This window comes from Chanodichthys erythropterus, chromosome 13 (genome assembly GCF_024489055.1).
Source record: "Chanodichthys erythropterus isolate Z2021 chromosome 13, ASM2448905v1, whole genome shotgun sequence".
NCBI lineage: Eukaryota > Metazoa > Chordata > Actinopteri > Cypriniformes > Xenocyprididae > Chanodichthys > Chanodichthys erythropterus.
In genome coordinates, this window is record NC_090233.1 from 50,349,898 (window position 1) to 50,363,755 (window position 13,858).

The 13,858-nt window shown below is 37.6% G+C and overlaps 1 protein-coding gene across 1 annotated transcript; it reads left to right on the forward strand.

The window, feature by feature from the left end:
- The first annotated feature begins 2,631 nt into the window (after positions 1 to 2,631).
- Positions 2,632 to 5,879, forward strand: LOC137035009 (cystatin-B-like). The gene is made up of 3 exons (XM_067408255.1): positions 2,632 to 2,790; positions 3,052 to 3,153; positions 5,703 to 5,879. Exons 1-3 carry the CDS (start codon positions 2,632 to 2,634, stop codon positions 5,877 to 5,879), a joined length of 438 nt encoding a protein of 145 aa, XP_067264356.1.
- The last annotated feature ends 7,979 nt before the right edge of the window (positions 5,880 to 13,858 follow it).

Sequence of the window (13,858 nt, forward strand, 5' to 3'; positions counted from 1 at the left end):
GAGGGCATATTTGGTGCCACCTCAAGTGCTTGTCCCCAACAGTGTGTTCCTTGGTACACTGATCTTTTAAGCTGCTGCACCAGTGCATCCTTAGATGAGGGGATTTGTTCCATTCCTCTTCCTTTCTTTTTGAACAAAGCAAGATAAGCTTGATCGATGTTGAGTTGGCTGCTGGTGCAATCATAGAGGAGAACTGGGAAGTGGTTCATAATGGAAATCACCTCCTCTGGACAGGGCTTTGAAGATGTCATGCCTTCACTGGCTGTCACACAGTATCTACATTTGTTATCAGGGCCAAGAAGACAGCAGTGGAGACCTGGAATGCAGATAACATGACAACAGAGGCCAAATCCCCCCAACTGGGACTGGGGTTTGTTGAACCCAAGCATTTGGAGACTATTGTGGTCAACTCTTCCACAGCCAAGCCAGACCTTCCTTGAACTCTTAAGCGGTGGCTGCAAGAAAGGCTGCCGGTTGACACTGTAAATGTAAAAACGCTTCCTTAAAGTGCACAGCTCTGTGTCAATGTGGAGGAGACTGTGAAGAAGACTGAAGAATAGGTTCAACAACAAAACAATCAAACAAACGTGTTTCTGAAATAGATTTTTTGAAGTAAATCTTTGTGTCTGGCATTCTATTTAAGCTACGTTACTACGGTCATATTAAATGTTCTACTCTTTACAATCACTGTATTATCAGGGTTAATGAACAAAAGGATTAAAGGGGTGGTTAAATGCAATTTCACTTTTTTAACTTTAGTTAGTGTGTAATGTTGCTGCTTGAGCATAAACAGTATCTGCAAAGTTACAGCGCTGAAAGTTCAATGCAAACGGAGATATTGTCTTGACTACAATGAGCTTCTTCCTGGGTTGGTGACATCATAAACCCATGCTATTAACATAAACACTGCCCCCGGGAACATGCAACAAAGTGGGCGAGACCATGTGGCACAGTATAATGGAAGGAGAAGAGTTTACACCGAACGCGAGCTGCGTGACGCGACGCGTCAAAAGATATAGAACCCATTATAATCTGTGATATTTTCTACACTGGATGCGGTGTGGAAGAAGCTTCCAGAATCTACATGAGTTCAATGATGGATTTGCACAAAGGCTTTTACTCAAAGATGAAGCAGTTCCTACTTTAAAAACGGAAGCTGCTGTTTATTGGCTTCAAACTGTAAGTACGTTTTATTGTTTGTAACATACATGTCTTTTAAATGTAATGTTATAGTTCTGTTGCTATTTTTAATGCTTCTAGGACATATACAAAGAGCAACTTGTTTTTGCTAGCCAGTTAGCTAAATTCTACTGCAACAAACACCAACAAACTTCTATGTTCATAGATAAACAGTTGTTGCTATAAATTAAACGCTATAAATTAAATGCTACCTTTACAAAAATGCGACTACTTAGGCATGTATTTGGCTACAGTAAAGCTTTAATCAGGATATAACAGTATATTGAAAGCTAACAAACAGCAGTGACAGCATATCTAAACACTTTGACACAAATACTAAATGAAATACCATTCATAAACATCCTTTAAAAGCCATGATTGGAGAGGTTCTGCCAGACCCTCTTCGTCTGGGTCTGATTTGGCTCAATTTGATACAGCAATAGACGCAATTATTTACTATCCACCTAAGCGCGTAATAACGGATGGTAAGGGGAGTGGCGTTTCCAGACGCTTCAGCGAATCACGATAGACTGGGCCAGCTACCAACCTGCTGACCAATCTGAGCACATTGCGTATGTCGGAGGGAGTGGTATCTTAGAAGCAGGAAGTCAAACGAGCCGTTCATATGACAGTGGAAGCAGGGATGTAGAATTAAGATAAAATATATAAAAAATACAGCGTTTTCAGAAAAACGAAGCATTAAGACATGTTAAACTGTGCCCCAAAAACACAATCAAGCCTAGAAAAAAAACACGTAACGACCCCTTTAAGCTTTTGAAACTCTACAGGGCCCCAAACTGTACAAGTGTACCAAATGTCATGCTTTTATGAACATTTAGCACATATCACCTGGACTATATTACTTTTTTTTTTTTTTTTTTCGCTAAAAAAAGGTTTAGCACATCAAAATGTTTACAGATATAGCTGAAAGAAAATGAAAATTATCAATCTTATTTAGTCATTTATTTTTTGCAAATGTCGTCAAACAATTATTTTCCATTTAAATTTAGCATATAAATTCTATGTACATACTTTAAATGTCTAGGAAAAAAATATTTTTTGTGAGAAAAAGGGGTTAACAAATGTGGTGTAACATGACAGAATTAAGCCCTTTTTTATTTTGTCTGTTCTTTAAAATCTAATAAAAGTTAATCAGAAAAATAATACACGTTTTTGAATATTGCTTGATGATCAAGTATTGATCTAAATAGTCTTTATTATGAAGACTAAAAAAAAAAAAAAACATGACATGTTAATAAAAATTGTTTATTCCCAATGGAACAGATTTTCACTGAATATTCATCAACACCCCCAAAGTGAAACTCTGCCCCTTTGATGTGATTACATGGTGTCACATGATTTTGGGAGCATAAATAGTGGATCAGAATCAATCTGTGAGACAGACTGCCTGATAATACAGTTTATTTCATCCAGGATTTGACCACCAGCACAATGACTGCAGAAATGTCTGATATTGAAGGATGGACCATAGAGGAGTCTGTCACTCCAGGATTTGATGACCAGCAAACTTGTGTATGTAAAATGAAAAGTTTTGGAGTATGGACCACAGAGGAGTCTGTCACTCCAGAGGTGACGAACATCTGCCTTGAGGTAGGAGACCGAAAATCACTCATGTAGTAAAAGTTTTTGTTAAAACAGTAAAATAATCTTGGTGCTGTAATATGTTTTGGGGAAATTATTTGTTCTCATTTATAAAAGAACTGTTTTACTTTTCACTTAATGTCACAATACTTTTTTTACATAAGTTTTCTGATATCTGAATGATAGACCTGACTCTCTAGAGTAATAAATTAAATCTTATTAAAATAATAATAACACAGCTGAATATAAAATGTGCATTTGTTTATTCAGGTGAAGTCAGACATAGAGGAGAAGGCTGGAGCTAATTTTGAGGTTTACATTCCTTTAAGCTTTGCTTCTCATGATGTGGCAGGGACAAACTATGTGGTCAAGGTAAGAGAGTGTTTTGTTTTGTTTTGTTTTTTATGGATTTTGAGCATGTGAATTCATCACTGAAAGTCCTCCAAGGCACAATTTGTGTGTTTCTAATATCAACAAGCCAAATATTGCAGAGTGTCCTAAATGAGTGTGATGGGTCCAGTAATTTTCCTGTCCCCTCTGAAAGGTAAAATGCATGACGTCACTGTATAAAGTTTCTCTGCATTTGTAGCCTAAAAGAGAGAACTTTTCTCAACTCTGTAGAGCTGCTGGACACACAAATCTAGTCAGCAGAGTACTAGAGTAGTTGTTTCAGGTATTCCACCTTTCATTCCTAATGAATTGATAGAACAAGAGCTACGTAGGTTTGGAAAATTTGCAAGTGGTTTTAAGACGGTGACTCTTGGGTGTAAAGATGCACATTTAAAACATGTAATCTCGCTTTGCAGACAAGTGTTCATGTTCCTGGATTCTCCAACACAGTCTTTAGATGTCTCCTTTTAAGATAAAGCATGGAGGAGGGTATTATACTGTGTATGCCAGTTCTGGGAGCATGAAATGTTTTGAATGTGGGGATGTGGGGCATAAGCGGCTTGCTTGCCCGCACAGAGAACAAGCTGAACGTGCAGAGAACCACACTGAACAACTGCATGATACTGATAGGCAAGAAGTTATTTGACCTTCTACCAGCAAGTCTATTACTCAGGGAGAACGAATGTATAGTGTGATAAATGAGATTGTTGAGGTAAATCGAGATGGTGAAGGAGATGGTGATATTTTGGAGCAGTCAAACTCGGATTATAATGCTGTGGTACTTTCAAAAGATGTTGAAAATACAAGGGGAAAAACTTGTGCCATTGTGGTTGGCACACAACAATATCAAGAAAACAACTGGGAAGGAATAATGGAGAAGGTGTGTGCAAAAATGTCCAAATGGAAATGGTTGCTGCCCCAGATGTCATATAGAGGACGTGTTTTAGTAATCAATAATTTGGTTGCTTCCATGCTTTGGCACAAATTTATGGTTTTAAATCCACCAAAGGCTTTGATTCAAAGACTACAGAAGAAAATGTTAGACTTTTTTTGGTCAGGTTGTCATTGGGTGAGAGCTGCAGTCCTTTATCTTCCTCTTTGTGAGGGGGGGCAGGGACTTGTTGATTTATCTTCACATATTGTGACTTTTAGGTTGAAAACTACAAAGATTTTTATATGGCAATGGGTTGAGATAGCATGACACTGCAGAATTGCTTCTACAGAAGGCAGGAGGGCTTGGTTGCAGTAAACAACTTTTTCTGTTAAAAACTGAAGAAGTGGATTTTGGTTTGATTTGACATCTTTTTATGATTCAGTTGTGCAAGCATGGCAGATTTTGAAGGTATCAAGAGATGAAAATGCCTTACCTGGCATGTAGCTCTTTGAAGAGACGCTTTTTTTATAATGACTTTATTTGTGTGAATTAATTAAAGTCTGCAAGTTTACATTCAGCACTGAGAGAGGCAGGATGCACAAATATAGGCCATCTCTTTAAAGCCATGCACTCATCTCTGGTTGAATTGGGGAAATTAGCCAATATAAGATCTGAAAGATTGATTAAAAAAAATAGTGGTGGAGGTCTGTGAATCGTTGCCAAAGTCACTGAAGGATTTTGCTAGTGATTGTGATGTGATTAGTCATTGGGAGGATGGGTGTGAATATGTTTTCCCATTTCTTGATGTTTCTCTATCAGTAGAAGCCACTCTTGGTGTAGAGAACAGTTTTCTATCTTTCTCAAATGTACAGTTAGGTTCCTTTGAAGAACTTGGTAAGAAACAGATTTATATTCTGTGTGTAAAGGTACTTCATATGAGGTCTTTGGAAGAAGCTAAACCATTAAGGTGGTTTGATTTCTTTGGATAAGATCAGTCTGTGAAATATTGTTGAGATCTTTGTATAAATTACCAATAGATAAAAGGACAGGAGATCTTCAATGGAGAATAATACATGGGGCTATAGCCACTAATAAACATGTAGCCCATTTAGATCCTAGTCAAGTGGTGGAATGTCCATTTTGTACCCAAAATGAAACTTTGGTGCATTTATTTTGTGGATGTTGTAGGTTAGGAGTGTTATTTAATGTATTAGAACAGTGGTGCTTGAGTTGGGGAGAATGTTTTTCTTTTCCTTTGTTTGTTTTTGGACCAAAGTATTCTGTAAAGAAAAAACAAATACACATTTTGATGAATTATGTTTTTGGAGTGGCTAAACTTTCTATATGGCTTTCAAGGAAAAATATGATTTAGAATAAAGGCTCAAAAGAGTTGTATGATGTATTTTTAGGACTATTAGCGGTGCGTCTTAAAATTGAATTTGCTTATTATAAGTTGATTAATAATCTGCAGGTCTTTATTGAAAAATGGTCTGTTGCAAATTTTCTTTGTGTTGTTGTTGATGATGGCGAGATGGTTTTATCTTTTTAATAATTAAAAGATTTTGTAAGATTAATGTAATGATGATGATTTTGGAATGCTAATTGTGAATTAAAGGATATTTTTCAGTCTCTCTCTCTCTCTCTCTCTCTCTCTCAGGTGTATGTTGGAGTGGATAAGTGTGTTCATGCGATGATATATCAAGCTCTCCCCTGCGACAGAGGGGAATTGATTGTGCATGGAGTCCAGTACCCTAAAACCGCCAGTGACCCTCTGATCCCATTTGGTGACAACATCCAGAAAATAGAACGTCTTCCAACAGCAGACACACAATGATCTGCCATACTGTACAGAGGAACTATTGAAAACTGTTTCATTCCTCAATATTAAACTCAATCTTCAAACCCTCAGTGCCTGTGTCAGTGTGTTTATGTGAACAACACCAAATTCATTGTACTAAAATATTTTTATGCTGAAATAATAAATATTAAGACATAAAATCATCATTACAAATCTTTAAAAACAAAAAGTAATATAAAATAATGTAAAATGACATTCTTTTTTGTGCATTTACTTGTGTGACTTCAATGATAATTCTACATGATATATAAAATGACAAAACAGGAAAATGTGAGGTTTGGTGTTGATCAAGGAAACTTGAGCCTTACTGATGGGGCTGCTTATTTATCTAAAATGCCTGTAATCAGTCAGGTAAAACAGCTAAGAAAATGTATTACAACTGCTAGTGGTGTACACGCTGTCACAGACACGCCAGGCTCCAGCACGGTCCAATCACAGCGCGCACCATCTCCGGAATACTAATCACCGTCACCTGCACCTCATCAGCACTCTCATCACCAGCACTATTTAAGACACTCACACACACAGTCACATTGTCTGGTCTCGTTTGCATCTAAGGACTTACCTGAATGCTTACCTCAAGGACTCGCCTCGCTACTTACCTGTCTCCCATGTCTCTGAGTTCTTCCCTTCATCTCCAGTCCATGTGTGAAGTGTTGTCTGCAGTCAACAAATCCATTCAGCAAGTATCCTTCTCCATCGTCACTCTGCAACCACAAAGGACAGGATCATTTTCTATACCATTCATCAGTCATGAACTTGCATCTGCTTACTCACCTGTTGTCACCAAAAAACTCTGCTTGTGTTCAATAAACTACCTGTTAACCTATCTTCTGTCTCCTGGCTGGTCCTATTGTAACACACGCAGGTATAATGACAGAAATGATGGAATATTGATGTGTGCACACGCAGTAAACCCAGGTGGGACAATCTGAAGGTATGTCAGGACACTGGTGCTCTGAGCGTTCACACAGAAACCTAGAATCAGACTATGAATAAATTGCATGCATACATTGTGCGTTTGGAGCCTTTTATAAGCTGTACGAATCAATTGTCTGTGCAGTGTGAATGTCTTTGACTGAAGCCTAATTGCTTAATTTGCATAAGGGCGCGTGAATCACCGTAAGCGCATTCATCAGCGCGCTCCTAATGTGTTCACTTTTGCATGGTGTTTGAACATAAATGTGTAACATTTTACCCAGTGCCACAGATTGGATTCATCTCACTATCGCTGTTTCATTATAAAGGTATGAAGTCCCGTTTAATTTCTTGTGTTATTTTCACACCCCACACAAATTAATTAGTGGTGTTGGAGCATCTGTATCATTAAAAAAAAAAAAAAAAAAACGTAGTTTGACAGTAAACATTTAGAACTTTCTAATGATATAACTTATCTTTATTAATATTTTAGATAGTATCTAAGATAGATGGATAGCTCTTGCTAACATGGTCATGTCGAGCTAGGCAGGCGTGGTTTCCACGGCACCTCAGTTCAACCACGTCCCGACTCTTTGCCCATTTTCAGTTATCCAGGAGTGACGTGCGGTGACACGCTGCTAAGATGGCAGAGGCCTCATTTTTGCTTCAAAACTGCTCTTCAGAAATCTACTGGTGACGTCACAGACACTAAATCCATATTTTTTTACAGTCTGATCACTACTGTCATTTGATATTTAAGTGTTTTGATCTACCTACATTGACACCATTGTATGCGAACTGAACTGAGCTGGATGATGACATCATCATTACTGATATAGATAAATTAATAACTATTGTTTCTTAAATCAGAATGAATCAGTACTGAATTTGGTAACACTTTAGATTACAGCCCGGAAAGTACTGCGTAATTACAACAAATTTACAGCGTAACTTTCAATAATTATAGTGTAACCATACAGTAAGTATGTGTAAGTATAGGGGAACAATATGTGAAGTATTGGGAATAAAGGGGTAACAACCAGGAAAAATAACAAATTATTCATACTTTTAATATTTTATAACTAAGGGGTACGTATGACATAACTAAGGGGTAAATATGACATTACGGGCCGTAAATTAAAGTGGTGCTTGTTACGCTCTTATTTCATGTAGTTACAGGGTAAGTATGACATTACGGGCCGTAGTGGAGCTTGTTACCCTCTTATTTCATATAGTTACAGGGTAAGTATGACATTACGGGCCGTAAATTAAAGTGGTGCTTGTTACCCTCTTATTTCATATAGTTACAGGGTAAGTATGACATTACGGACCGTAAATTAAAGTGGTGCTTGTTACCCTCTTATTTCATGTAGTTACAGGGTAAGTATGACATTACGGCCGTAAATTAAAGTGGTGCTTGTTACCCCCTTATTTCATGTAGTTACAGGGTAAGTAATTAATAAAAATAAATAAATAAATAAATAAAAACGCAAACAGTCATATCACTTGGAAAACTTTATTTGAAAAACAACTTATTTCAAAACAGATTTAAAGTTACAACACTTCTTATTTGTTTCTCTTGCTTGGCTTCCTCCTCCTCTTGTTCCTCTTCGTTCGTTCTTACCACTGATGAATCTTAAGAGGGAATCCCATTTGCTATTCTGTATTTAAAAATTACAGAACACCCGGAAATGTGCTCACCATTTACTCATCTTTTACCCTCATGCCATCTGAGATGTATACGACTTTCCTTCTTAAGATGAACACAAAAAGGATTTTAGGAAAAAAATAAATCATCTGGGAACGCTTTATAATACAAGCTCACGTGTTCCTAAAAGTCGAAGCATCAAACAGCAATAACTATAGTAATCCATATGACCCCAATGGATGAATCAATGTCTTCTGAAGTGAAACGATACGTATTTGTAATAAAAATGCCAAATATTTGAATATTTTTAAAACTTTCGACCAACTGTCTCCTTGCGCGTGCATGCGAGGGTTGAGAGTTCATGCGTGACGTAACTTGAAGCGTGACATAGGCATGCCGAGAAACTCACGCAGATGTTGGATGCCGTCAGTTTTTTTTTTTTTTTCCATTATTATTATTTTAGTAATGCTCACAAAAAAAACCCCAGAATAACAGATATTGAGAATGAGAAACAAACAAGACAGAATAACAGAGACGGCAGTTCTCGCGCGAGTTTCACACGAATCTCCCGCGAGAACGTCATGAAAGCTTCACGCTGCTTCATCGAACCGCATCGAACGCGAAGTCGACTCTCATGCAGGCGCTGGTGACAGTTGGTCAGAAGCGAAAAGATGAATAGCCTAAACCATGAGAAAATTTCTGGGTGTACTGTATTTTCTTATAATACAGAATAGCAACGGGATTCCTTCTTAAGATTCATCAGCTGAGAAACAAGAGCAGGTGGAAGCCAAGCGAGAAAAAACAACAACCAAAAAACGGACAAAACTTGTTACTTTCTGTCAGGACTTTAGAGTTTGAAATGAAAAGTTGATTTAAAAAAATGAATAATAAGTGTTGTAGACCTGTTTTTAATAAAGTTGTTTTTCAAATAAAGGTTTCGGAGTCAGTGATATCAGATTGTTTGCATTTTATTAATTACTTACCCTGTAACTAAATGAAATAAGAGGGTAACAAACACCACTTTAATTTACGGCCCGTAATGTCATACTTACCCCTTAGTTATATGTCATAGGTACCCCTTAGATATAAAATATTTACAGTATAAATAATTTGTTATTTTCCTGGTTGTTCCCCCATTATTCCCAATACTTTACATATTGTTCCCCTATACTTACACATACTTACTGTATAGTTACACTATAATTATTGAAAGTTATGCTATAAATTCGTTGTAATTACGCAGTACTTTCCGGGCTGTAATCTAAAGCATTACCCTGAATTTACTTAAGATGGATACTGACACCATTTTCTTTAAGAGCTGCTGTGCAGCCAAAATTATATACCAGTTATCACTGTAAAGCTGCTTTGACACAATCTGCAATGTAAAAAGCGCTATATAAATAAAAGGTGACTTGACTTAGTTTCTGCCCTCAGCAAGTTGTTCGTTGTCCGCCATTTTCTCCACGCTCGAGCAGATGTAGCATCAACAATGTCTGGTAAGTAATTGAGATGTTTTGTTGTTGGATGTAAGAGTGAATATAACAGTCTTCATTTACCTACATCAGAGCCGGTTCAGTTTATTTTCTTTTGTTCTTCAGAATATCTTCTTTTGTTGCACCGATGGTGTGAGGACCCTATTGTAAACTTTTGCAGTTTTTGCCATTTCCACATGCTGTACTTTAATGAACTCCTCATAGAGCTTTAACCAGATCAAAATCATATTTGGTCCGTCTAATCTAAAGGCCTTTGTGATGTTAAATTGCAAATATATTTAGTTTTCACTAAAGGGCGTGTCCGTGGTGGCCTGACAAAGTCTGATGTTTCGCCATGAAAGAGGAAGCTGTTGTCTGATCTGCTCCAAACTTCACATGTTTGATAAGAGTCCTGGCCTGAAGTCATCTATATGCCAATATTCAGTTCGTCATATCGCCACCTGCTGGTGACAGGAAATGGCATGCTTGTAATTCACTCCCATAAACACATTTAAATATGCCATGAAGTACCAAACATGCTAGAAACAAGGTAAATCATAAAAAATACTTGATGGAGTGCTAATGTATGAGATTCAACTAACTTGACCTCATTTACACACGCAACTGCATCACTGACAACATTTTGGTACAACCTCTGCACATTTCCGATCATTTCTTCATTGCTTTTAATCTACAACTCCCTATTTGGTCACCACCAACCCCTCTACCAGTTACCTTCAGACGAAACCTGCGCTCTCTTTCTTCTTCTCATCATTCCTCTGCTGTATCATCCTCCCTTCCCTCACCCATACAATTCTCATCTCTGGATCAGTCAGTTCTCCGCTCCACACACACAGGAACTCAGACCAACCACACACTCAGTGTGGAGTATCTAAACTTCTTCTCTCCAGTCATCCCACCACCTGCCCTCTAGATCCCATCGCCGCACACCTTCTACAAGCCATCGCTCCCACACTTTTACCAGCACTGACACACATTATCAACACATCTCTCCACACTGGCACTTTCCCTAACACATTCAAGCAGGCTTGTGTAACCCCACTGCTTATAAAACCCACATTAAACACGTCTCTTGTAGACAGCTACAGACCTGTTTCTCTCCTACCATTCATAGCAAAAACACTTGAACGAGTTGTTTTCAACCAGGTGTCATCTTTCCTCTCACAGAGAAACCAATTGGATGTCAATCAATCTGGTTTCTGATTTCTAACAGAAAATGCAACACAACTTCTGGTCCAGGCCCTGGTCATTTCTAGGCTTGATTACTGCAATGCTCTTCTGGCTGGACTGCCATCATGCACAATCAAGCCTCTACAAATGATTCAGAACGCTGCAGCACGTCTCGTCTTTAACGAGCCCAAAAGAACCCACGTCACGCCTCTCTTCATCTCTCTTCACTGGCTACCACTTGCTGCTCGCATCAAATTCAAGGCGCTGACACTCGCTTACAGATCTACCACAGGCTCAGCACCCTCCTACTTCCACTCACTCTTATGAGTCTACACTCCTACCAGAAGATACAGTGTATCTATACACTGTATCTAATTTTCATATTAATGTGTTCTTGGAGCAACAAGTAATGAAAAAAGAAGTGTAATAATGGGAGTAATAATTGGCAACATTTTCATAATAATATCTAATAATTGATAGGAATATTGATATATCATTTCTTTCCCTATTCATTTGTTTGTATCTCCTAAAATGCCTGATAATCATGATTTAAGTCCTGGCGTCCTCTACAGAGGTCATGTATGAAATCAATGCCCTGTTGTGTAACAGAAAGTCATATTTTGATTTGAAAACCCATAACATTTTCATGAGACGTTGATTCATAACAAACAATTTGAAAATGAATCCAATGTAAATGATAATTACAAATATTATCATATTTCCATAAGAGTGCTAATTTTCATTTTCAGTCATATTTAAAGACCAAGAAGTTGTTGTTGTCATGGTGAAACCTCTAATAATTTGGTATCTCTGCAAAGCCCTGAATGTGCTCTTTACAGGACATCTAGACTTAAAACTGTGACATGTATGTCAGAGAAAATCACTAAAATATAATGTCCACTACAGAGGACAGAAGTCTATTCCCGGGTCCCAGGATGATATGCACGCAAAAAACTGTGTATCATATACATTCCACGACATTGCATTGATCCCTGTGATGTGCTGACGTGATGAAGTATATGTAAGAACACATGCTGCTGAATTCTGAATATACTGCAGTCGTTTGATTGATTTAAAGGTGCCATCGAACGTTTTTTTACAAGATGTAATATAAGTCTAAGGTGTCTCCTGAATGTGTCTGTGAAGTTTCAGCTCAAAATACCCCATAGATTTTTTTTTTTTTATTCATTTTTTTAACTGCCTATTTTGGGGCATAATTAGAAATGTGCCGATTCAGGTTGCTGCCCCTTTAAATGCTCACGCTCCCCGCCCAGGGAGCTTGCGCTTGCCTTAAACAGTGCATAAACAAAGTTCAAACAGCTAATATAACCCTCAAAATGGATCTTTACAAATTGTTCGTCATGCATACTGCATGCATGCGTCAGATTATGTGAGTATTGTATTTATTTGGATGTTTACATTTGATTCTGAATGAATTTGAGGCTGTGATCCGTGGCTAACAGCTAATGCTACACTGTTGGAGAGATTTATAAAGAATGAAGTTGTGTTTATGAATTATACAGACTGCAAGTATTTAAAAATGAAAATAGCGACGGCTCTTCTCCGTGAATACAATAAGAAACAATGGTAACTTTAACCATATTTAACAGTACATTAGCAACATGCTAACGAAACATTTAGAAAGACAGTTTACAAATATCACTAAAAATATCATGTTATCATGGATCATGTCAGTTATTATCGCTCCATCTGCCATTTTTCGCTGATGTTCTTGCTTGCTTACCTAGTCTGATGATTCAGCTGTGCACATCCAGACGTTAATACTGGCTGCCCTTGTCTAATGCACTGATCATGGGCTGGCATATGCAAATATTGGGGGCGTACATATTAATGATCCCGACTGTTACGTAACAGTCGGTGTTGTGTTGAGATTTGCCTGTTCTTCAGAGGTTTTTTAAACAAATGAGATTTATATAAGAAGGAGGAAACAATGGAGTTTGAGACTCACTGTATGTCATTTCCATGTACTGAACTGTTGTTATTTGACTATGCCAAGATAAATTCAATTTTTAATTCTAGGGCACCTTTAACAGGTAAACCAACAAATTTTACATTACAATAGTCAATCCTGGAAATAACAAATGCATGAATAAGCCTTTCAGCATCAGGTGGAGTGAGGAAAGGCCTAATTCTTGCAATGTTTCTGAGATGATGGAATGCAGGTTTTGTGATACTCTTAATGTTTGAGTCTAGTGTCAGATGAGTGTCAAAAAACACACCAAGGTTACGAGGTTGAGCAGATGGAAATACGACACTATCATGAGATCCATATTCTCACTATATCATACTATATGAGTGTAACATGGCCCTGGTTTCACAGACAAGGCTTAAGCTAGTCTTAGACTAAAATGCATGTTTGAGCTGTTTTAACTGAAAGCAACTTGTACTGACATATATTTTCAAGATGACACATCAAGATGCACACTGTGGTGTATTTAAGGTTAAGAAAAATACAAAAGTATGTTATTGAGTTTATATAAATGCCATGTGGCATAGGTTGTCATTCAGGAAGATTGTAATTTTGAAAATTGTGTTATGTATCTGTTAAACTGAGTAGAGCATTAGTGCCCCCTCCTGGCTGAGTGTTTTATGAGCTGTCGAACCTGTTTTGATGCATGGTGCATATTACAAAGACGATTATTAAACTTTGGTTTTGTTTCCTTTAACCATGGCTGCAGTGAGCCCATAAATTAACTTTCTGCTTC

Bases quoted from the DNA above. Each gene is read 5' to 3' on its own strand.
- LOC137035009 (XM_067408255.1), top strand. From the start codon at position 2,632: ATGACTGCAGAAATGTCTGATATTGAAGGATGGACCATAGAGGAGTCT. The intron at 2,791-3,051 runs GTAGGAGACCGA...TTGTTTATTCAG, and splicing joins TGACGAACATCTGCCTTGAG to GTGAAGTCAGACATAGAGGA. The intron at 3,154-5,702 runs GTAAGAGAGTGT...TCTCTCTCTCAG, and splicing joins GGACAAACTATGTGGTCAAG to GTGTATGTTGGAGTGGATAA.